At 39.1% G+C, this 25,496-nt stretch overlaps 1 protein-coding gene across 3 annotated transcripts; it reads left to right on the plus strand.

Moving 5' to 3' along the window:
- The first annotated feature begins 5,534 nt into the window (after positions 1-5,534).
- On the plus strand, positions 5,535-25,496 carry slc25a36a (solute carrier family 25 member 36a). Of its 3 annotated transcripts, none has more exons than XM_080907735.1 (7): positions 5,535-5,952; positions 8,271-8,435; positions 10,452-10,529; positions 14,864-14,964; positions 19,712-19,778; positions 19,897-20,186; positions 22,251-23,304. In XM_080907735.1, the coding sequence occupies exons 1-7, from the start codon at positions 5,912-5,914 to the stop codon at positions 22,547-22,549; spliced, it is 1,041 nt and encodes a 346-aa protein (XP_080763861.1). In that variant the 5' UTR covers positions 5,535-5,911; the 3' UTR covers positions 22,550-23,304. The 3 variants fall into 3 exon arrangements, with proteins under 3 accessions (XP_080763861.1, XP_080763862.1, XP_080763863.1); XM_080907736.1 differs by lacking the exon at positions 22,251-23,304 and adding an exon at positions 23,325-25,496 and having other exon boundaries at positions 5,537-5,952; XM_080907737.1 differs by lacking the exons at positions 5,535-5,952; positions 8,271-8,435; positions 10,452-10,529 and adding an exon at positions 15,939-16,023 and having other exon boundaries at positions 14,883-14,964; positions 22,251-23,316.

Here is a 25,496-nt window from a genome sequence, read left to right on the forward strand (position 1 = left end):
ATGAATCTTTCAACCATACAAAGGTACATAGCTCAAGGGATGGACCAGTGTTGTGTCTACACTTAAAAGAAAGCTAACCAAAGATCCAATTTCAAACGGTATCTCTAGATGTTTCTTTTTCTTTAGTTGAATCTATGAAAAAGCCAAATGTAACCCAATTCCACTGACATGAAATAGAAATAAATATACATTTGTACACCAACAAGGTGCAAAAATAAAATTTCAAGGTATTTGCCAAAAGCTTGACATGAAAAATGACAGGAAAACCTGTGGTCACACCAAATGTTGTTTTAATTGTCAGAACTCTGTTTTTGCCTCATATACTCTATTTTCAGGTATGCTTGCACATTTTTGATTGCTGCACGTATTTCCCATTTTCCTCATAAAACATGAAGAAATGAGGCTTGGCTCAAGACTTTTGAACAACAATGTACTTTTAATATTGTGTATATAAAATTTGTGCATGACTTTAAAATACAGTCCCTCTACTTTAGATAGTGTTTTAGGCCCGCTACTGGTTCTTTGTTTATTATGTTTAGACACAACACTGATTCATTCAATTTAATTGTATTTTTATAGATCCAAATTTGGGGCGACCGTGGTTCAGGGGCTTGGGAAGCTCATCTTGTAACCGGAAGGTTGCCGGTTCGATCTGTTTTGGTCGTTGTGTCCTTGGGCAAGACACTTCATCTCCCTGGCCAGAGGGACCAATTGCGCGATATGGCAGCCTCGCCTCTGTCAGTCTGCTACAACTGTAGCTTACCTCCACCAGTGTGTGACTGTGAGAGTGAATGAACAGTGGAATTGTAAAGTGCTTTGAGGGTCCCGAAAAGCGCTATATAAATGCAATCCATTATTATTAAATCACAACAACAGTTGCCTCAAGGTGGTTTATATTGTAAGGCAAACACTCTACAATAATAGAGAGAAAAGCCCCAAAATCAGATGATCCCCTATGAGCAAACACTTGGCGACAGTGGGAAGGAAAAACTCCCTTTTAACAGGAAGAAACCTCCGGCAGAGCCAGACTCAAGGAGGGGCGCCCATCTCCTGTAACCGGTTGGACGTGAGGAAAGGAAGACAAGACCAAAGACATGCTGTGGAAGAGATCAAGAGATTAATAATACCTATGCTTAAATTCAGAGTGGTGTAAAAAATTCATAGGTCATTGTGATGGCATGCCACACATGTTACCTGGGGTTTGGCTTCTCCTGTCTGGAAAAGGGCTGGGAGAGCTGAAGTATCACTGACAGCCTAATTGGATACAACCACATGCTTCCTTGCCTGGGGGGTGTTTCATGTTTGTTTAATTGTTTCGTATTAGTTGGTTATATGGCAGCCATTTTGTTTTCCCCCGTGTGTGCCATTTGGTTTAGCTAAACCAGTATTTAAGTTCCCCCAGTTTATCTTATGTTTGTTTGAGGTTTTGTTAGTTATTATCTTGAGTTTAGTCTATTGAGTTGACCTCTTTTATTGTTCTGCCTGTTTAAGTTTTGTCTTTGTTAAATGGCTTTTCATATGTTTGGGTCAATAAAGCCCCTTTTTTGAATTAAACACCTGTGTACTTTATGCTTTACTGCTTGGTCCCTGACAGTCATTGTTAAGTGGCTTAACAATCTAATCCTTTAAATCTTGACCTGCTACTCTTTTTGATTTTTATATTGTTGACTATTTCATTCGATGATGTTTTACATCTCTTATTTTATGCATGTTGTGATTTTGATATTTAATTGCTTTTAAGATGTCACTGAGTGCCTCAAAAGGAGCCTGAAAATAAAATGTATTATTATTTATCTATAAAAAAAGGTCAGGTACAAGGACTGAATACAAGTGAAAAAACATTCAATGTCAAAATATGAGGAAATTAAAACATAAAGAAAGAGTAGCTTTCTTTATGTTGGTCCACTCTTGATATGTTTTGTTGTATTGAAACTATTATTCTTAATGTAATTCTGCATTGTAGCAAATTTCAAGACTGATACTCTGATTTATCAATTTCCCAATATGGTGTAACCTAAAATAGCAGCGTCCAAATGTAATTTTTAACCTTTCTTTAAACAGAATCTATTTTTGTCACATCACCCTGTCTAATCCTCTCGATCGTTGCCTCTTCCTTTGAACCCAAACACTGATAGTGAAAGGGGTCTGTCGCGGTGATAGTGATGTCTAAGCATTAATGAGAGCGGGGGTTGTAACACACGCACACACACACGCGTGCACACACTTCAGAGCCTTTCTATCATTTCCCACCCATCCATTTGGTCAAAGTTCAGCACAGATCATGAGATGCTACAGTACCTCTGTGCATGCATGGGATGTCATGAGACATGCATCAGTGGACTTTAACCCAGACCGACACACACATGGGCTTGCAACTCATTTACTTAACATAGTTTGGTTGTCAAGTTAATTAGCTTTATAAATTGGGTAGCCATGATGCTAAATTGTGTGAAAGTAACAGTTATATAACTTATCAGTATTTCTAAAGTATGTATAAGTTATTAGTAAAAAGCTACTTTCAGCTGCCCTCTTGTCACAAGGGGTCGTCACAGCAGGTAGCTTTCCATGTTTGACTTGGCAGAGTTGTCCACCAGATCCTGACAGAGCCTCAAAGGGGAAGCTATTACTATCATTAAAATAATGTGTGTTGGTTCTCCTTGAGTTTTTGCAATAGTTGCTTGATTTATGACTCATTTCTGCTGTCACAAGTAAAATAATGCTCTGAAACAAGTCTGATGCATTTCATATGACACAGCAGAGATTTAATTTGTGACTTAATCTCAGCCATCAGAGAGAGAAGTGAGGTGTGACAGTCAGCCAGGGAGAGACAGACTTATTCACAGCGATTCGCCGTCAATAACAGTATAATTTAGTTGCTGCACTTCATTCTCGTGATCCCTTAAACTGCAGGCGTCCTCGTGAGTGCTAATGGAACGTAGTAATTTAGTTTCTCTCATTTTCTGATATGCTCTTGTCCTAATGAAAGGTCACTTGACTGCGCTGCCTTATTCACCGTGCAAATCTATATTCAGCATCCAGTGAACCTGGGGGAATAGGTTCATTTTATGTTTGTTGACCAATTGTTGACTTCTGCTGACCATTTAAGATCCTACAGTATTTTAGCAATCCTACAGTATTTATTACGAGTTCATGTCCAGAAGACATGCTGCTACCCTGCAGTGCTGACAGGCCTTGGGATCACCTATAAAAACTTGCATAATTCCATTGTCTTACAAGGTTTGTGTCCATTAATCGAGGGCATTTTGTGGCTTTTAACTTTTTTGCTTCCTCTCTAACTATCGCTTACTTCTTCTATACTCAAGAAACATGACTGCTGTGGAACTTCACTGTACCCCATGTTTATCAGTGCATCAGTGATTTTGATGCTTTTTACTTTGTACTGCAAATATCGATTTAAAGAATCAGATAGTTCTACAGCAAATAAACAAAACATCATCCCGAAGCACGTTTGATCCTCGCACAAATTACAACTAAGACAGATCAAGTAAACCTTCTGTGTTAATGTGCTTAAAAATAGAGTGGTTGATAATGCAGTAAATAAAAAAAAACACACACCACCATTTACCACTGAAGTGCACGATTTTAAAATACGAAAAAAAAAAACCCATTCCTAAAGTAAGTAATGAATGATAATTGCAAAAAACATGGGATACTACAGATACATCTTTGTGTATGATTTGTACAGTTGAATGCCCTTCCAAATTAAGGTCAAAGGTCACGAGAGAAAAACCTTGTTATTAATAAATATACACATTATTCTTAAAGAGATTCTGTTTACAAAGTGCTTTTTTCATCAAAATATTCTTTAAATATATAAATTTGAAGGCATTTATTGGACCTTAATGTTCTTTAATGAGATAAGAGGCAGACCACCCTCTTTCATCAGACACTAAATCATTCTAAATGCCATTAGAAAGGTTACTCCATATAACCTTCCTAATGCAGGACATGACATTATTGGTTTTAATGTTTCCAGTTTGAACGCTGCACATGACTCCAACTTATCATACTGTACATCCAATTACAAAGCTATGTAGCTAATGCCATTATTAAATCACCAGCTGGCTTTCAACACCATGCAGTTTTGGTTAAGACCTGATAGAGAAAAGACTTTCCAGCTCATTTGAAAAAGCCAAAATATGATTGCAAGTCAGAGCTGGATTGTTTGATGCTCTGTAGCCAGCACTCTAAGACTGTGATTGAACTAGCCAATTTGCATGAATAGATGTACATGCATGGCTGAAAATTAATATACCTAAACTTTACATATTAAATGTTACAAGTCAAATATGGAGTCTAATTAATAAAAGATTTAGGTCACCCAACTGGCATGCAGAGTTATACCACTATGAATTAATACACTGAACAATTCCTAACCCACTCTCTGCAATTTTTGGCATTCCTCCCAACTTGAACTTATCTGGCCCCCTCAAACAGGCCCAAGCCTTTACCACTTTACTAGCTCGGAGGCTTGTTCTGTTGAAGTGGAAGCTTCCCCACCCCCCAACTCATGATCATTGGGTGAGAGATGTACTCTTTAACTTAAAGTTGGAAAAACTTAGATTCTCTCTAAAAGGTTCTATTTTAACAATTTAACAAAATCTGGAAATCATTTCTCTTGCTGGTGGACACCATTACTTTACTTCCTGAGTCTGAAGTGAACTGAGCGAAGCCACATTATAATGTTTTGGTTTTTTTTAAAATCTCATTTATACCTTATCTATTTGTTTTTCTTTTTGTTTTGTTTGGTCCCTTCTCTGCTTTTGTTTTCTCTGTTTTTGCTTTGTTTGTTTTTGTTTGTTTGTTTGTCTTTTTGCGGGGCGGGGGGGGGGGGGGGGGGGGGTTGTTGTTGTTGTTGTTTTTTGGGGGTTATGCTTGTTATGTGTATGGGTCCTGAGATGTTGTTTTTTGTGTGTGTGTGTGTGTGTGGGCAGAGACTGGTTCTCTGCAGTGTCTTGTCTAGTGTGGACCTGGTAGGGGGAGAATTTGGGTTGGGGGGTTGGAGGGTATAATGGACATACAACTGTTCTGAAATCAAGAGTGACTTTGCTGTTGCTAACTTTGTATGTCATTGTTGAAATCAATAAAACAAAGTTGGAATAATACACTGAACAATAATAAAGTATAGCTACCTTGGTATCATTGGTGTAGGACCCTCCATTACTATATATGGATATATATGGTATTAAACATTATTGTAAAATTATTTGCATGTAGGTTGTCTGGTGGGTTTCTATGCTGATAATTGTGTTTGTCTGTCATATTTTGGTCTAGTGTCTGACTTTGAAGAGGTTCAATGAGACAAAAGCAGATACGTCTGAAATGTTTAGAGCACAAACTGTGGAAACGATCTCTTTTGGATGGCTGCACTTCAGCAACACGCAGTCCAGATTCATTCAGTGTTGAGCATGTGAACAGTGCATGATCAAGGCGGAGACAATGTGACGTTAAGTGCAGGGTGGCCAATGGCAGCGTGTGCTTCCAGCCTATGGTCGTACAGTACATACTATGAGCTCTGCCTCCTTCTTCCTCTTGGTGCAGCGATGAAAGGAGATGAGACCGCGGATGTGCTATAAAACCGTTTGTTAGACCTGAGATATTTTACCGCCAGCAAGAAGCCTGGTGAGCCCGCACCTCCCCGCTGTTTTTGTCGAAGATAGAAAATATCTGCGTCAGAGGGGGACCTGAGTTAGCTGAGGGAGAGGGAGAGGGGGGTTTGTCGGCCCGCTGCAGTCTGAATCACCGGAGACTCGCCCCACCGCTGGTTAGTCGTCGACGTCGTTTGTCTGTGGACTTGCGCATCCTCTCAGAGGCAAAGAGCACCGGGAGGGGACGGGGGAAAGAGCCGTTTTTTGACTACCCTGCGCTGCTTGGCAGGGTATGCTAAAGAATGACCCAAAGGGACACACTGGTTCATTTGTTCGCTGGAGGGTAAGCCACATCAGTTTCCCCTATCAATGTTACCTAATTTGAAATATATATTTTGAAACATGACCCCCGTCTGCTTTATCTAGCTAACTCGCCATTTATTTTTTATTTTTTAAGGCAGCGCGTGCGTGCCCTTCCAACCTTGGCGGTTGTGCGTACGCGACTGTCAAAAACGGTTCTAGTTGAACTTCCGGTTAACCTGTAAAATATGACCAGTGTCGCTGGAAAGCATTCATGTGAATGTGCCAGAAAGCGCATTCGAGCTCGTTATTCCCAGACAGCACAGAGCAGCTTGCCTCTTATTTCATCGTCCTTTAAATGCCGGCTGTTTCTGCACAAGTGAGAGCCTTTTATTTTGATGACAAGTGGAATTCATTTCCGGGCTCGTTGTAGCTTTCTCTGAATGACTTGACCAAATGCATCTGCAACAACAGCCATTGACGCTTATTTTTCTGCTGCTATTTTGTAATTTAAGAAGTAGTTGCATAATGCTCACCTATGTGGATCCAATTAAATTATTTCTTTATTGTATTCCCAAATGAAATGAACATTTACATCTAATCCATACTGAGACACCCCCCCCCCCCCCCCCCCCCCCCCCCCCACACACACACAATTTTTCTGTCGGTTCAGTTAAAGCATTAGATTACAGTCTTGCAGATATCCATCTAATCAAAAAAGGCTTAATTAAATGTAAAAAATAAAACACTTTGAAGTTTGTGTTGCGTAACTACTGGCTCTGGGTGGAAGTATGGTTTAAAGAGAAACTTACTGGTGAAATTTAATTTCTCTGCTGCTTTTCATTATGTAACAGAGCATTTGAATTTTGTAGTTCAAATCTTAAAGTTGAAGCTCACATGGTAGTAAAGCAATCCTTCTGATTCATAGTTGTGTAAAGAGGCCTGACAACCAGTTCATTAAGGACAATGAAAGCACAAATGTGACATTTAAGTGGATTGGCCCAGTATAGATTTTTGTTTTAATCCATTGTCTTTAGTTTTAGTTCACTTGTTAATTTTTTTTAATCTTCCCATTTAGTCTGTGACTTTCAGAATGGGTGATCCCACCATGCCACAGCACTTCTTTATGTCTCTTGTTATTGCTTTTAAATCTGAGAACTACCCAAGAGACTTTGAATCAGCTTTACCCAAAAACTTGAGCTGGAGGCCTCAGCCTAGTGCTGCCTCCCACAGCCTCGCATTAGAGAGGCACACATGCAACAGCCAGTGTTGCTGAGAAAGTAGGCCAAGGGTCACCGCTGCCTCTGAGCATGAATGTGGGTTGGTCTTTTGAAAGGTAAATATAGCTGGTGCTGCTCAAAAGAGACGGCAGCAAGAGGAATTCATTGCCAGGATGTCAACATATACTACCACACTGCCATGGCTTCTGTAACCTTTAGCCGAGTTCTATAACTTGCAACTGCAATCACCAGGAAGCACTTTTCAGCTGTGCGGTGGTTTGGTTTTGAAGCTTTGTCTATATGTGGAAAGCACTGAGCCTTTGGTGAATGCAGAGGGGATCAACAAAAATGACACTATAGCGTATGAATTATCAAATAATACACTAATTTATATCACATGAGATTTTTCCTGGTTTTGTGTGCACATAAACACGCTTTATCCCCATGGTTAGTGCAAAAAGGTCTCTGTAAATTAATTAATTTCAAACCCATTTGATGACTAAAAATAGGCTAAGTTTGACTAAATTAAACCTCACACTAAAAAACATAGTGTTTATTTAAATACTTTGAGAGGCCTGGTGATTTTCCTTTGGGGGAAGGCCAAAACCTGTTTGGTGGGCGCCAAAAATGTTTGTATGATGGAAAAAACAGTCGTGATGCAGTTATATTTGCACACCTTGATGTGTTATGATATAAAGTGGATATACGTTTTTTGTATTTGTGACCAACTTGGTTTTTGTTTATGTTTATCAAGTGAGCTAAACAACGATCTAATTTGATGACTTCTTATTCTGGGCTTCTCAGGTGGCAAAACTCAGCAAATGAGCTGCGGTCAGTTTCTTCTGAAATGAATCATGAAACCAGCTGTTTGTTTTCATATGTCAGTATCTTGGATATCACAAAACCAGGTCACGGTGTGTGTATGTGCCCATGCTCACAGATAATTTGGGAACAACAGATTGTGTTTCTGTTGATTAGTGTTTCAAGTGACTCGGCTTATGTCAGTATAACTTGATTTTTGCTGTTTTTGTTGTTTTGTTTTTGGGGGGGACATATTTGGTGCCACAGCAAACTTTTTTCCTGGTCTTGCTTCTGTTCTATTTTGTCACTTTTTTCTCAATACTTGCTGCTTCTTTACTAGATGCGGTGGTACAGTGGGCGCCATTTTAACTTGTCCTCTGGAAGTGGTGAAGACCAGGCTGCAGTCCTCTTCCGTTACACTCTACGTCTCTGAGGTTCAGCTCAGCACAGTCAACGGAGCCAGTGTTGCCCGTGTTTCCCCGCCGGGGCCTCTGCACTGCCTCAAGTAAGGAGAAAGATTAGCTGTGCCTAATTGATATCCACTGAAATTAACATTATAAACAGTTATGATGTGGCTTCAATGTTGTCTTTTCTTGGTTTAAGTATTATTTTGTCCATTAGCTGGCTGCTTACATTTAAAAGGTCTGTGTGTGCGTCTCATATTATTGTAACTTTAATGTAATGAGTTATTTTCTTCTAATAAAATGACTCCTTACTGGAACGTTGCATCACTGCAATAACAAACAAAACTATGAAATGGCTCAGAAACACTGATAACAGATTTTTCTTGTTGCACAGTTCCTTTAATATGTGCACTGTGAGTTGCAAACTGATGTCAAGTTGCTCCAAATTGAAAATATTTTCTTCAGGAATGCTTGGGCTTTCCTGGGGAGTGAGTTTATTTGGATTGCCAATGCACTTCTTTTTCTTTCTTATTTTAATAGATGTTATTGTTGTTATTAGTGCCTTTTTTGTTTTTTGGTGGATTGTTTGTTTGTTTATTTTAGAGAGCAACTTTAACCGAGACAAGAAGATAAACATTTTGGTTTCAGTGGTTATTTTCTTTGACATCTGTAGACAAAATCAATAATTTAAACCTCATGTTGACCTTATAGCTCTTTTGTTGTTTTTGATACTTTCTCTCTGAAACTTATGTAAGATATCCACAAAGAATGGTTCATGTTTTTTAGGTGTTTTTTTTTTTCTTCAATATAAATGTAAGTCATCTTGTCATTGGGCAGAGTGGAATTTTGTCAGAAAGATGAAGTAAGAGTGAGAGTAGAGGGGAACTCAGCATTTGCTTAGAACCTGCTGAAAGCTGATGTGGCTACTTGTAATGACCATTAACCACTGCAGGATTAGCAAGTAAATATTCAGCTTGCCTTTATAAATATGGACCTCTATTATTGTACCCTGGCAAGCTGCTATACAAGAGCATGTCACTCTTACATAATGCATAAGTGTGTGGATGTGTGTGGAATTTTCCACTGCTGAATGGTGCCGTTAGTTATTTTGTAAATACCTTTATATTTGACAAGCCTCTTATGTTTGGTTCTGTATCACAGGAATATAAAATGCTTTTTATATTTAGAGTATTTATAATTGGCAGGCTACACAGGCAACATGCTGATCTTGCACTTTTGCAGTTCCCTAGGTTTTGTTTTGTCACTAGTGGGGTTAGCTATAACGTTCTTTAACAATGAGCCTAAAAATTGATTTGTTCTGACAGTAGGTCTGGGATGTTAGTCTGCTGTCAGGCAGTGCTCCTGTCAGGATTTTGTTTAATAACAGTTGACTAAGAGATTGCAGCTCATGTGGACATTGTTTTGGGCTCTGTGTCGGTGTTGTGGCAACATAAGTCAACTTCTTGTGTTGTCTTCAAAATAAGCAGCATCTTGCAGCAGAAGTACAGCAACACTATTTCATGGTACAGAGTGGAGAAGGATGAAAGCACGAACTAACGAGGGGGGTGGGAGGACACACGTCAAAGTGGGTCAACGTGCAGTGTGGTGCATGCCAAGATCCCTTTTAGGGCGGAGGACACCTTCACTCCAAATCACGTGTGTTGTCTGGTTTTAGACCCATTTCTTTCTAGAGGATGTGCCATTTGCTATAAATAATGAAGAATCAGATAACATAATGATTAATAATGAAATAATAAAATGAGGAAATCACATAAGTGGGGCAGAAAGGCAAAGTCTATAAATAGAATTATTTTTAGCTAATTAACTTCTTCCAGTAGGATCCGAGCTATGTCTTTTTTTTTTTTTTCTCATTGCTGGATTTTTTTATTTTATTTTATTTTTTTGAACATGTTTAAATTAACTTCATGAAACAAATCTGCTTAATCTGATTTGTGGTAATTATGAATTTACAACTGTTATTAAATGTGAAAACAATTTAGATTACGAGTTATCTTTAAACCATTCACTGTATAATATGCTCCAGTGTTTAAATAATGTACATGTTGTGTTTTGACTATAAAGTGAAATATTTCCTCATATGTTTGCTCTTTTGACAGGTTAATTCTAGAGAGAGAGGGACCCCGTTCACTCTTCAGAGGACTGGGTCCTAACCTTGTAGGTGTGGCACCTTCCAGGTATGTGCAGTATTATCTGCAATAATGTGGGAGTGTTGTGTGTTAAAACTGCTTTACGATTTCTTTAGGAATAACACAGAAACAGAGCCCAAAGTAAGGGAAATAACCTTCACTTCCATATCTTGCGTGTCATAACATCATGAATGAGTAATTCATTTTTTTTTTTTTTTTTTTTTTGCGTAAGAAGCAGTTAGCTAGCAGCAGTATCATCCGCACTAGCACTGCCCTGCTATCGGGTTAAAGGCATGCCTGTGTAATTTATTTTGACATGTTTAATCAAACTCTATGAGACAATGTTTCTGGGGGAAAGTCTTCAGGCTGTATTATGGGCAGCAGCTGAGCTGTTAAATTTAACTCCTGTGTGCTGTCTTATTTACTGCTGAAATACAGATAGTAAGTGCCTCAATCTGTCTACTGAGAATGGGTTGCCTGTCAACCAGTAGTATTAGTAGCGTCACATATACTTCAGGCCGATGTTGTTCTTCATCAGCATCACATAAATTCAAAAGTCTCAGAATCCAAAAGACAAATAAGGTTTTTTGATTTTTGTTGATTTATTAAAACGTTACAGTGTTATCAGCCATAACAAACTCATTATGACCAAGTCAAAAACTGAAGTACAACTTTGTTCAAAATGATGTATTGAAATATCATTCAACAGCAGTCATTTTTCTTTAAAGATTTCTTTTTAGTATTTGCAGACTTTATTTGACAGTACAGTGTAGAGGAGACACAAAAGCAAAGAGAGAATGGGGCAATGACACACAGGAAATAGTCTGGAGTGGACTCCAACCTGAGCCACTGCAGTGCCCTTCAGCATATTTCCCCCGGTTGTTCAGGTGAGCTGTAGTGTTGCCCAGTTGTGTGAACATTATATACAGTGACCTGATATTTATTTATTTATTTTATTCAGGCTTGCATTTTACACAGTGTAAAACAGCTCATATAAAATCTGCAGCCTTTATAACAAATAGTGAATGAACAGGCTCAGGCTGAAGTGGCACTTGGATATGCCTGGCCTATGTTGTTATCAGTAAAGCTGCCCTCATTTCCAAGTAGAAGAAGAAAACGACAACAAACAAACCACAATGTTCTCAAATATAACCCTCAAACATATTTGTAGAGCATTTGTTTTAATGCAAGAAATTACTTGGGCAATTTTATTGCTTTAAGCATTAAATAAATAAACAGAATAATTAAAATACATAATGTGGGACCTTAGACACTGTGGTTAAGTGTGATCATAGTAACCAGACTTTGCTCTTTTACTGTAACAGAACTGTTGAATTTATTCTCATTTAAGTCAATCCTCAATGTTCCACACAGTAAGAAAAGTAAGGAAGTATAAATGAAGAATGAATTATGTTGCAGGGCATTAGAAATTAATACATCACTTGTTTTATAAAGAATTACTGACCACTTTGAAATTTAATATAATCAGTGTGTTGTTTCCATGTTAATTTGTGATCAGTCACATTATGTAGAAAGTTGGCTTCATCAACCTTGGATCTTTAGTTTCATATGTTCTACAGTTTGTTCTATTTGCTTAAACCACAAAGTCTTAACACATTCAGGCTTAAATACAATAACACAAAGGAGCAGTGGGATTAATTGTGCATGCATAATATGCTCTCAAAAAAACTCTCAAAAGTAGCATTCAGATTTACGTATTCTGTCCTCACAGATGTTAGATGAATGTTACCTTCTGTTTTGTTATAGTTGACTAAAACTACGGAAATAAAACTAGACTGAATGAGAACTGAAGTGGTTTGAGTGCTCATAGAGCAAACTAAAATGGACTAAAACATACAGAATGTACCTTTTTTATTTTTAGGCTTTAAAAATGTGGTCACATTCGTCAACACAACTGGTCTCATGAGGCTTTGGCGCCTCTATTTATTGAGACTTGGAATGCCTACACAACTTTAAATTAGCTGCTTGAACAAAGTGTTGTTTATGTTGTGCTGACATTTTGCTCCTGACCCTTCACATTATTGGTTTTAAGGAAACTAAACGCAAATAAATAAACAGCAAATAAAAACTAAAGCTACATATTTTTAGTCGATATAAACAGAAACATGAAAACCTAGAAACTAACTGAAAAAAGCAATACAAAAAACTCAAAATGGACAAAAAGTAAAAAAGCTATTCATCAAATATGACATTATAATTACTCTAGCATCAGATTTATGTTACTGAGGTATTTGTGGTCCTATGAATACAAGTGCTGATGCACATGGATGCAAGGTGCTCATTACCTGTGTATATAAATGCACACTGTACGTATGCTGAGCTCGAGCTGCTTCTCCTTATAAGGGTTCGTTTGACTGAAATGTTGCAATTTAATAAGTATGTAAGCAGTAAGTGAGACAAAGTACAGGACTGTAATTCAGTTGCTTTCACACTGAGGAATGTCTGAAATAATGGAAGACCAGGAATGTGCATGTAAACTTCTCTCAATCACAGCAGCAGCACAATGGAAATCTGTGCTTCAAATCTGTGCGGAAATGAGAAGGTTCCCTAATTCTTAGCTTATCTGCCCTAACGTCTGGATGCAGTCAATCAAATTCCCGTGAAGCAGCAGCAGCAGCAGACGCCGGCCAGCTGTTACGCTTTCATCATGTGACAGCCACTGCTGTTGTTAAAATGAGGTTTCTAAATTAAGGCAGTTGTGTTTATGTATAATCCCTCCCTGATCGTTCTAGTTCTCTGTAGTTACTGCTGTGTCACCGCCGACGTCTTCTTCCTTTTCTGGTTAGTTTTACGTATCGTCTGTGTCATGATTTCATGATACTCTTTCTCTTCTCGTGGGTCTTTCACTCTTTGTCTGCCCTTTAGGTCCATCCAGTGCATCTGTGTCTGTCAGTCCTGTGTTGTTGTACTGAAATGGCTGGCCATGACAGCTATAGGAAGTAGTGCTATAGGAGGATGTTATCACATAAGAGGTGAACCTGATGAACTCGCTGGCAAATTATGTGGTTTTCCACTGCTTTATAGACAGGATATGACAACAGGAAACATGGTGGTTAATAGTTAACCCATATATAAAAATAAATTAAAAAAACTACCTCAAGAAACCATTTTTAGGGTTCCACTGCTTTGTGTTTTGTGGGAATAAAGAATAGCTTTTAGCTAATTTTATTCACTTTGTTTTCATTCATAACCATTAATGTAGAGAAGCATATTAGGATGCAGTTTAAAACAAATTACATTGGCTGTAACGTGGTGAAATGTTAGTATAAATAATTTAAAATGGATTTATGAGCTGCTCTCATTATTCAGAGCAGCCAGATTCATTAGTGCTCACAGTACAAACAATACACTGATCAAAATGCCACCATTAGTGTCCGACAAAATAATTGTATATGCAGAATTGTAACAAGCGACTTTAGTATAATTGAATGAAACATCTTATTACTTTATTTATCAGCAGGCGGAGGTGTGAACTCCAGCGCTGTTGTCTGCTGTGATATTTACGAAACGACACTCTGATGCTGCAAAGCCTCTGACACTCAACAGTCCACCGGGCATGCTGCTGGCGTTCATTAACAACACACTCGACCCGATTTCTACACAGCTTGCACCACGAAAATCTCTCTTTGCTCGTGAGCTGCATACATGCTTTCAGAGCCAATCATATCATTCGTCTGCAGAGCAGCGTGATTACATTTTGCATGCATGCTCTCAAATCCAGAACGAGGGCTGAGAGCAGAGGTCACGGAGTTTAATTCCAGTCAGTGTTGATTAAATCCTATGATTTCATTTATAGAAGAGCAGCTAGAATCATGGGAGGAAAAATCTGTTTCTAAAGCATGACATTTGTGCATGTGCACACTAGAGAGGCACGTATTTATCAGCCGAACATCAGTACTGATGTGTATTTGACTTGTTGGCTGTTATTGGCCTGTCAGCAAAGAAAATAAGAAATGCCATTTACCGACAGCAGTGGCCATTGTGTGCCTTTTTGTTCTGTGGTTTTTATGTGCGAGAACTAGCTTCACAAATGTGTATAATGACATTTTAAATGGAGCACAAGAATTTAAAACACCGATTTTATTTATAGTGTTGTATAGTTTTAAAATTAGCTGAATTTACTGCATGTTCCCCATGTTCAGTTTGGGCAGTATTTAATTTTGTGCAACTGAAATGATGTGTTTGTACTTAATATAGCTAACTTGTTAATCATTTACACATTAAATAGCTCTGCAGGTACAGTCACAGCTAGTATGCTTTTGTTTTATATTTACTCCCTGGACACGTCATTAACTTCTTTCCTTTCCTGAGTCTTTTAGTAATTAAAGTTCTCTCTCTCTTCCGTTTTAATCGTCACACAGGGCGATATACTTTGCGGCCTACTCGACAGCCAAGGAGAAGCTTAATGGAGTGCTGGAGCCAGACTCTACCCAGGTGCATATGGTGTCGGCTGGGATGGCAGGTAATGATTGCTCCTTCCCCTCCCCCTTTCTGTCTGTCTTTTTTATCTGCCTGTCTGACTGTTTGTCAGTCTGCCTGGGCAGTGTTTCTTACTGATGGGTTTTATTTATAAAAAGAAAAGAAAAAAGAATTATTTAGTTTTTCTCTATCAAACAACTTTCATTATTTTTTTTATTTTGTACAATTTAAGTATCCCAGACACCACCCTTCCCCCAGACCTGACGCATGCTAAAGCTAACTGATAATGTCTGTTTTTAAGTCGGCATTACTTAGCTATTTCTTGTATAGAAATATTAATATAAACAATCATTGATTTATCAGAAAGCACAATTTAAGCCTCTTGGGATCGAAATAACCTTGATTATTGTGTATGTCGCGATGAGTTATTCATGTCTTAAATACTGCAGTTTCTACAATATTTCAGAGTTCATCCTCTACTTTAAGGGGACCTTGAATCTGTAAGAGGTGAAAGGTTCTTATCACATCTTTTATTACATATCAGCTTCTTTGCAAACAATCCTTTCTGTAACTAAACTGGGCCGATAATGCAGTATCTTATCTCTCCATGGTAGCCTTGATAGTCCCCGAATAGTTGAGGAGACAAATCCTGATATCAGCAGTGCCAGAATTTCATGTACCCATACCAGATGAAACATTTCAGGCTGCAATTCCCTAACTGCTGATCTGTATTTGGTTTTATCTGTTATACAAAAGAGAAAAATGTTACGGTCCTCAAAGTTTGGGTTGTGCTTTCCTCTTCTCTTAGCCCCGCTGTCCCTCATGTACTTCGTTAAAGTTTTTTGTTTTGAATCCCCTCCTCGCCCTTTTTTCCTCTCTTTTTTTTGTTTTCTGTTTTATTAAATTCTTTAATTTTGAGGCCTCTCCAGAGGACACTGTAAATGGTTTAACATCCCAGTTGTTACTTAAACAGTGTGGTCTGGGCCCCCCTCCCCTTTGCTCTGTGTGTGTGTATAGAGAAGAGAACACGGCCCCCAAAGGTCAACCGGGGCCCCTGGCACTCGGGCGGACACGTCAGGTAGCACCCCATTTCTTTACACTGGTATGATGAAAACCATGGTGATTTTTCTAATTAAATTCATAATGGTTATTCATTTTTAATGGTATTAGCATTGCTTACAGCAGGTGTTTGCTGCTGGTGTGTAGTTTTAGATTCATGATGAAGTTTATTATTCCTTAATCTTAACACACACCTCCCCCTCCCCTTTTAACGTGTTTCATCAATACATTAAAGCTAAAGTAATGACAGTTTTTGTTGTCAGCACAAACGAAATGCTAACCTTGTCACTGCCACAGAAGGCTGCACTCGGTGTGTTTTTCATTTTGTGTTTTGTCATCATTCATCAACACTGAGTGCTTCAGTCATTTCTTTCCAAGGAGAACTGGACTGATGGTATTTTCAGATTTCACGTGTTTACTTGTTAAATTAGTTGAATTTCCTGAAGACAGTTAATTGCCTTAGCAGTTTAACCCCATCAGTATTGGCACCACTTAAAGATAAATTCATTATTGTGGATAAAATGCAGTGAAAACATACACATGTAAGTGATAAAACGGGAACACATCAACGCACATAGAAAGAGATGGACCTTGGTGTTTAGTCTTTTTCATACTTATAACAGTTGCATAAATTTCTCTTGTAAATCTCAAAGAAATGCAGGTAAGGATATAAATACAGTCTGACTGTTACCACGCAAGTGCTTAAAAACTAGCTTTAAAAATTTCAGATGTTTTAATGTGGACAAATTGTTGTGTCACTACACAAATGTTTTGCTATGATACTAAAAGTATCCCTCTCTCGCTTTTTCATCTTTATTGTCTCTAAGATTATCAGTGCTTATCAGTAATAGATTTAATGCGGTGGTCAATGCCAAAACCTCAGGGACAGTTAATTGATACTGATGCTGTGAATTCGTGCTCAGTTTTATAAACTAACTTTGTGAAGTCGATGTCTTTTATAGCTTCACTGCTCCTGCAATGGGAACTTTTTGTATGGATTCAAATCCCATTTCTTTACTTAAGCTATTTTAACATATGAACTCATATGATCTGCTTCATAAGCACTCTCACTACTGTAATTCTTAGTGTGGTCTACCTGATATTTGTGGGAGTCGACTGTGATATTTTTGTTCTACAAAACTTCACGGCTGCAGTGCATGTGTGGAAGAACAGCTTTAGACTTCAGCAGTTAATCTAAAGCATGCTGCTGTCCCTGAATGTAGGTCAAACCCCTCAGGAAAAATTGCACAGGGATTATTTGAGTATTGAAGGATCATAATATACAACATGCGGCAGCGTTTCCATGTGCCTGGTGGCCTGCTGAGCCCAAGAACACACTTTTTGTTTTTAAATTTACATAAAATATAATCATTATTATGTTGTTAGAAATTTAACACTTGAACAAATAGTCAAATATTGTGAGTTGATACAGTTTTAGACTAAAGATTAACTGCTCTGTGTCATTGAAGTAAATGGTGACTTAATGCACTCCCGCTGGTATAGCATGCGCCGTTTCCTCATCGAGGTAAAAGCTGGAAATAAAGTCCTGGTGGTCTTTCTCCTGTCACCCATATTCATGCACACATTCTGCGTTGTGGTTGAAATATCGAGTGTATTATGCTAGCACACCACATCTGTAAGTTAAGGATTGTCCTTTTGATTTCCATCCATTATTTCATTGTCATCAGTCACTTCATTCTTATCACATATTCATACAAAGTTTCTTCATTCTCTTTATCCCTGTCACATAAAGTGTTTGAGTCTGTTACACTGAACGGCAAGGTTAGCATTTCCACCGGCCTCTTTTATTTTCAGACAAGGAGTTTAGGTTAAAAACTGATATTGGCTCAATGGTTATAAGGAATACCTCTCCAGTTTATTTTTTTTATGTCTTTGTGTTCTTGTGATTTTTAGCTTGCTCTCATGAGATAGAGCTGGAGGCTTGGATTGGTTTGGGCCTCTGATTAGTCGTCTTCTTTACTGCAAAAAGTGGGGATAAAGTAAAAGTAATAAAAATGTAACACAAATTAAAGCAGTTTAAAGATGGGTAAATTATACGGGTTGGGGCACAGAGTTGGGATCATAGTTTGGTGAAAGATGGGGGGTGGTATGAGTCCTTCACCCCCCATCTCTTCTCCATCTACTTCAGAAAGTGGGTTGATGTGGGTGGTTGGTGGGATTTGGGGTGGATGTGACTGCTGCTTGTGTGTGACTGTGGTACAGAAAAGCCTGTGTCTATTTTAGGGCTTTACTGTAAAGCTTTCACCCCTGCGTGATTGGGTGGGACATCCCCGCCATCTGAGCCCCCCATATCTGCAGGCTACTAGCTGCAGCGGGGAGGAGCTGGAGGAGCTTTGCCCCTCCCTCGTGAGTACACGCCATAGAAGCTACTTCATTCTACTTCCTCCTTTTTTTTCTTCTTCCTCCTTTTGTTCTCCTCTTCTCTTCAACAGACCTGTGTAATCCTTTCTTCTTCATGCAGTTGCCTTAACATAGGTCTCTGCTGCATCGATACACTAGACGTGACTGAGGTCTCTTCATAGCCTTGCCCTGGTCTTAGCTGTTTTCTGCAAAAGGCCATGTTTTACTTCTCACTGGTACATCCGTTTAGCACAGACTTTTAAAGAGACTTTGTGTCATTTCGTAATGATACAAAGTGCAGATTAATTAGCTTTATACTATACACAGCAAGCTTTGCTTTACTGTACATTATCTAGCATTTCTACTGATCAAGAATAGTTGCGATCAGTTACAAATTAAGCTAACATCTACCAAGTGTGTTGGCAGGCAGATAGTGAAACAGGGTTTACTCACCACGATTAAAAAGTAACGGTTACACTTTAGACTTCCTAGCAGTGACTTTCCACTAGTAAATAATTAAAGAATCTCCTTTAGACAACATTTTTCTTCACTATGCGGTAGTTGTGCTAGCTGTGCTAGTATATGGCCTACAACCTGTCTGTAGTGTCCAGTCAAGTTAACCACTGGTTCATATTAGAATAAATATAAAGAACGTGTGTTTTTAGGGACCAAGACTAAATGAGCATTGCTAACCATTGTAGAAAATCTAGAGACTAATCAAAGCTAAGGGTCAAACCTATTGTGTTGTGATGTTTATTTCTGTATGGGTAGATTTGTTTGTAAACACTGATTAAGGTGATGTGTGTAATGCTATGTTAATAAAAACGTTTGAGGATAAGTTCTAATTACAAACTCTTATTCATTTATCAGCCACATGTAAAGGCCTAAAATGAGTTTGCTGCTTGCCTACATTTGCTGCTGTTTGCAGTTAGTTTTTATCCAGATCCATACATAAAAAAAATATCTAGACAGTCATAGCTGAAAGCTGCTGCCTTCATGCACTGTTATCTGAGATCTTTTACTTCAAAAGGAGAACTGTTTACCTGTTGTTTATATGCACTTGAGTAGCATTTCATATGAAGAGGATCAATAAGTTAACAGATTAGATGTTTTTTGTGTCTGTAACTCAAAATATTTTTAAAAAATTCAGATTTAATTGTTATACTGTTGTCTGAATTAATGATATCGATGTATTTTACGTAAGACTTGTAATGAGATTCATTTAAACACCTCAGCCAGTTGATCCTGTTTCCTGAAGTGCTTTCTCACTGTATTTGTACCGTGTAGCTTAATCTAGTTTATTTTAATGTGTTCTTACAATGAGTGTCTCTGCCTGTGTCTGAACCTCTGACCTCTTCTAAATTTGCCAGGGTTCACCGCCATCACAGCCACCAATCCCATCTGGCTGATTAAAACCCGTCTGCAGCTGGACTCCAGGTGAGGAGGATTTTTCTGATAAGTGTAAAAATGATGGAAAAATGCGTTGTTAAACTAATGAGAGTAAATTATTCTAAAAGTTATTTAATTTTAATTGAAAGTGTCTGTGTGATGGCAGGAATCGTGGCGAGCGGCGTATGAGTGCTTTTGAGTGCATACGACGAGTGTACCAGATGGATGGCTTACGAGGTTTCTACAGAGGTATGTCAGCCTCATACGCTGGCATCTCTGAGACTGTTATCCATTTTGTCATCTATGAAACTATCAAGCGAAAATGGCTTGAGTACAAGGCTCAGGCCAGCATGGACGAAGAGGAGGAATCTGTCAAAGATGCCTCTGACTTTGTGGGGATGATGCTTGCAGCTGCCACCTCCAAGACCTGTGCCACCTCCATCGCCTATCCTCATGGTAATCTTCTCACTCACTTTCATATGTTGTAGTCAAAGGATAAAGGTCTTAATATTTAATACTTCTATTGTACCCTTCCTCATACTAGCTGTGTCCCAAAACATAGGCTGCATCCTCCTGAGGCCGCAATTGTAGACCAATTATGTCACAGCGACGCAACGAAGGCTGTCCCAATTCGTAGACTCCTCCGAATGCGGCTGACAAATGCGTCCTCCTTTTCCCCAGATTTGAAGGATGGGTCGGCTGTATCCTTCGTTCATCGCGCAGCCCAGCCAGTTCCAGTTTCCAAATATGGCAGCAGCTACTTAGTTTTAATATTACTCTTATTACTCTTTCTGGGTCACAAAATAAACTTTTAACATATTTTCAGGCGAGAATGTAGCTGTGTAAACCTCAAATATCTGCTTGGTTTATCAAGACATCACATATTTGCAAAAGTGCTCTGACATTTTTGGAGATCTCTGTTACCCACCAGATCGATAGCTAGCCGGGGGTTAAATAAAACTTATAAAAACGTATAAACTTTATTAATCCCTCGGGTGGGTTCCTCTGGAGTTTTCACACAGCTGAATAAACAAACAAACAGAAAACTGATTAAACAGAAGTATGAGATGGTCAAGAATTTACAGCAGTGCCCTGTTATATTTTAGATAGCAAGGAGCAGACGGCTGAGTGTATTAAACTCCACCGAGACAGCGGTGACACAAATCTGAAGGCTAGACCGTCCTATTTCACAGCCTCCGAAGGATGTGACCTAGGTTTTGGGACACAGCTACTGTTTGTGGTTCAGCCTTAAGAATATTTATTCCCAGCAAAGAAGTAATCTTTACAAATGGATCCCGAGGGCAGACTTTTAGTTCAGTAAATTTCAGCACTTACAACTGAGGCGGATGTGTAAATAACAAATGCATAAAGTTAATTATCTATTTATGTTTTTAGTTCTTTTATTTTAAATAGTTTCCAGTTGTTGGAACCAAAATAAGAACCCTGTTTTTAACATGCTGTAAATTAAACATGCAGTCTGTACCATTACTCAAACAGGGGGCAAAAGCTGTGGTCACTGGGAATTATTTTCAGTCTTGGACTAATATTGGATGGTTATATACAGTGGGGCAAAAAAGTATTTAGTCAGCCACCGATTGTGCAAGTTCCCCCACCTAAAATGATGACAGAGGTCAGTAATTTGCACCAGAGGTACACTTCAACTGTGAGAGACAGAATGTGAAAAAAAAATCCATGAATCCACATGGTAGGATTTGTAAAGAATTTATTCGTGAATCAGGGTGGAAAATAAGTATTTGGTCAATAACAAAAATACAAGTCAATACTTTGTAACATACCCTTTGTTGGCAATAACAGAGGTCAAACGTTTACTATAGGTCTTTACCAGGTTTGCACACACAGTAGCTGGTATTTTGGCCCATTCCTCCATGCAGATCTTCTCGAGAGCAGTGATGTTTTGGGGCTGTCGCCGAGCAACACGGACTTTCAACTCCCGCCACAGATTTTCTATGGGGTTGAGGTCTGGAGACTGGCTAGGCCACTCCAGGACTTTCAAATGCTTCTTACGGAGCCACTCCTTTGTTGCCCGGGCGGTGTGTTTTGGATCATTGTCATGTTGGAAGACCCAGCCTCGTTTCATCTTCAAAGTTCTCACTGATGGAAGGAGGTTTTGGCTCAAAATCTCACGATACATGGCCCCATTCATTCTGTCCTTAACACGGATCAGTCGTCCTGTCCCCTTGGCAGAAAAACAGCCCCATAGCATGATGTTTCCACCCCCATGCTTCACAGTAGGTATGGTGTTCTTGGGATGCAACTCAGTATTCTTCTTCCTCCAAACACGACGAGTTGAGTTTATACCAAAAAGTTCTACTTTGGTTTCATCTGACCACATGACATTCTCCCAATCCTCTGCTGTATCATCCATGTGCTCTCTGGCAAACTTCAGACGGGCCTGGACATGCACTGGCTTCAGCAGCGGAACACGTCTGGCACTGCGGGATTTGATTCCCTGCCGTTGTAGTGTGTTACTGATGGTGACCTTTGTTACTTTGGTCCCAGCTCTCTGCAGGTCATTCACCAGGTCCCCCCGTGTGGTTCTGGGATCTTTGCTCACCGTTCTCATGATCATTTTGACCCCACGGGATGAGATCTTGCGTGGAGCCCCAGATCGAGGGAGATTATCAGTGGTCTTGTATGTCTTCCATTTTCTGATGATTGCTCCCACAGTTGATTTTTTCACACCAAGCTGCTTGCCTATTGTAGATTCACTCTTCCCAGTCTGGTGCAGGTCTACAATACTTTTCCTGGTGTCCTTCGAAAGCTCTTTGGTCTTGGCCATGGCGGAGTTTGGAGTCTGACTGTTTGAGGCTGTGGACAGGTGTCTTTTATACAGATGATGAGTTCAAACAGGTGCCATTCATACAGGTAACGAGTGGGGGACAGAAAAGCTTCTTACAGAAGACGTTACAGGTCTGTGAGAGCCAGAGATTTTCCTTGTTTGAGGTGACCAAATACTTATTTTCCACCCTAATTTACGAATAAATTCTTTACAAATCCTACCATGTGAATTCATGGATTTTTTTTTTTTTTTTTTTTTTTTCACATTCTGTCTCTCACAGTTGAAGTGTACCTCTGGTGCAAATTACTGACCTCTGTCATCATTTTAAGTGGGGGAACTTGCACAATCGGTGGCTGACTAAATACTTTTTTGCCCCACTGTACGGCACCAGGGACTCATTCAGAAAAAACATGTTATGCCAAAGCTGAGTGCAATGTTGTGGATTATTTATATTTTGTAATTGTTGCACAATAAACATGAAGCTCTATCGCAAAATGTAGAAATAAATATAAGGCTTTTCTGTACTTGGACAAGATTTAGACTGTAGTTAGTCTGATAACTGGTTTAGTTTTTTCTTGCCATTTGTTGGTACAAATGGAACATTATTAGTATTTTTAAAGGATAGGTGAAACGTATTAGATTGGAAATCATTAGTATCCTGTCTTAACTTTGGAGAAATTCAACTTGGTGTGTCTCATGAATGGGAAATTACACAACACTCAGAGGCAAAGCCTGACAGAGCCAGTAGCCAGTAGAATATGTAACTCAAGTTTCTTCTTCTTCTCTAATTGCAGAGGTGATCCGCACACGACTACGAGAGGAAGGCAGCAAGTACCGCTCCTTCTTCCACACTCTGCTCACAGTACCCAAGGAAGAGGGATACCGGGCGCTGTACCGCGGCCTAACCACTCATCTCGTCAGACAGATTCCCAACACGGCCATCATGATGTGCACATATGAGGTGGTGGTCTATCTACTTGGCTGTTAGCCTATCGTGAATGTCTCTGCTCTGTTTAAACATGGAGACCGTTAAGTGACTGAGAAAGATGACCTTTTGCTGGAAACAGTGGCTATGAAACGTCAAAATGAAGATTAAAGGAAACCCGAAGACACAACTCAAAGTTTATGCAGTGTTCAGTGGACTTAACAGAAAGGATTTAGCTGGCATCCTTCTCTTTAGACAGAAGATAAACTTCTTTTTTTTTTTAAACTTTTGTAGAGATACCGTGGGAGGAGAGTGCTTGGAGGCAATTCAACTTGACAAGACAGATGGAAACTAAATGTAGGTCACTTTGAGTAATCCAAAAATCTCTGTTTGGTATGTTTAGTCTGCACTTGCCTTAGTGCTGTGATACCCCGGTACGATTAACTGACTAGCAGCTGAGGCAGAATGTTAGAAGGAAAGTTCGTATGATGTAAAGACGTCCCCTGAGCCACACACTGTTGCACTACAGAGAGCGTGGCTTCAAGCATTCTCCTCCTATGTCCCCTAGAGGGCCTGAATCTCACACACAGCCATGCAGAAACTGGCCAAATACAATGAAACACAATGATGAGCTTGTGATAGTGACTGTCACTTGAGCACGTGACTGTGACACTAGTCAGTGTTGATGAAGACTATGTCAAAACGCTGGCCTCCATTCAGTGTTTTATTCCTCTGTGACGCAGTGCCTGGTGGTGACATGTTTTTGCTGAAGGTGGCCTTCACCGTTTCAGTGTCGCTTGTTTGTATCGTCGTTGTTCACAACTACCACCCAGCTGAAATTATTTAACTTGTTAGGGGCATGAAGCATGGGCAAAGGTATAAACACGATAAATCTGGGTGTTGATTGGGATCACTTTCTTTGAAATTGTGAGTTTTTAGTCTTAGGCGGTCTTACTAGTGCACTATTTGGTAAAAATTGAAATCCGATTGTTTCCAAGGCCAACTTTTGTCTCCGGTCACTGCTTAGGGCTTAAAAATCTTGGATAAAAACACGAGACCAACGTGTCCTGTTTCTGATGTGAAGCATGCAACGCAACAAAAGGTACCAAGTATCTTCTATTAGCGTTGCTACTTGAATATAATGTGACGGTTCGGGGAAATATTGGAGTCGGAGCAGAGTGATGGAGTTTTATCACCCCATAGCCTGTTTGTACGTGAGTGTGTCTTTATGTTTGTGTGTGTGTGTTTGAACAATTTACATGATCTGTGTGTCCGTGCATTTGCAGGCCTTTGCGCCTGCATGTATAATAAATAATAACTACTCCAGATCTCCCTCCACTAACTATTAATCCTGCAAGACACTGGTTTGGAGTACGGAGAATCTCCTTTATGATACTGGGAGCTTTCATTCCCACTTTCATTCCAGTGCTTGCTTCCAGTGGCTTCCAACCGACCCGATAACATGCACTTTTGTGGCCTTTTAGGCTTGTGCTTTGCATTTTTATTGTGTGGACAGGTTAAACTTGTACATTGTAAAGGAAAAAAAGTATTACTGTATATCAAAATGGTATTTTGCGCAACTGTTCCTAGAGCAGATCTATTGTACAGTTAAGAGTTGTCTGTAGTTGTGAAGGATGTCCACATGTTTGTAAATAATATAGATACTGTGTATGCATATCAAATTTTTTTTCCTTTTTTCCCCCACCCTTAGACCCGTTTCTGATCATGCTGTAGTTTGCATTAGCAAATGATTGTTTTCATGGCTTTGACATGAATATTGATGTTGCTTGACTGATTTTTCTTGTGTTTGTGTGTTGCTGTAAGCTGTCGCGCTTACACGTAGTTTCCAAAAGCTGCTCAACCAATACAAAATGTAAGCATATGAGCCACAGTATTGTTTTGTCCTCCATCAAAGTGTTCCAGTTTGCAACGTTTGGATGTTTCTGTCATTTGGTCTGTTTACATTGTTTCGTACCTTCTATCAGATTTTGTTTGGTTCTCCTCAGTTTTTTTTTTTTTTTTTTTTTTAAGAATATAAAAA

Source organism: Rhamphochromis sp. 'chilingali' (genome assembly GCF_963969265.1).
Source record: "Rhamphochromis sp. 'chilingali' genome assembly, chromosome: 16".
Lineage (NCBI taxonomy): Eukaryota > Metazoa > Chordata > Actinopteri > Cichliformes > Cichlidae > Rhamphochromis > Rhamphochromis sp. 'chilingali'.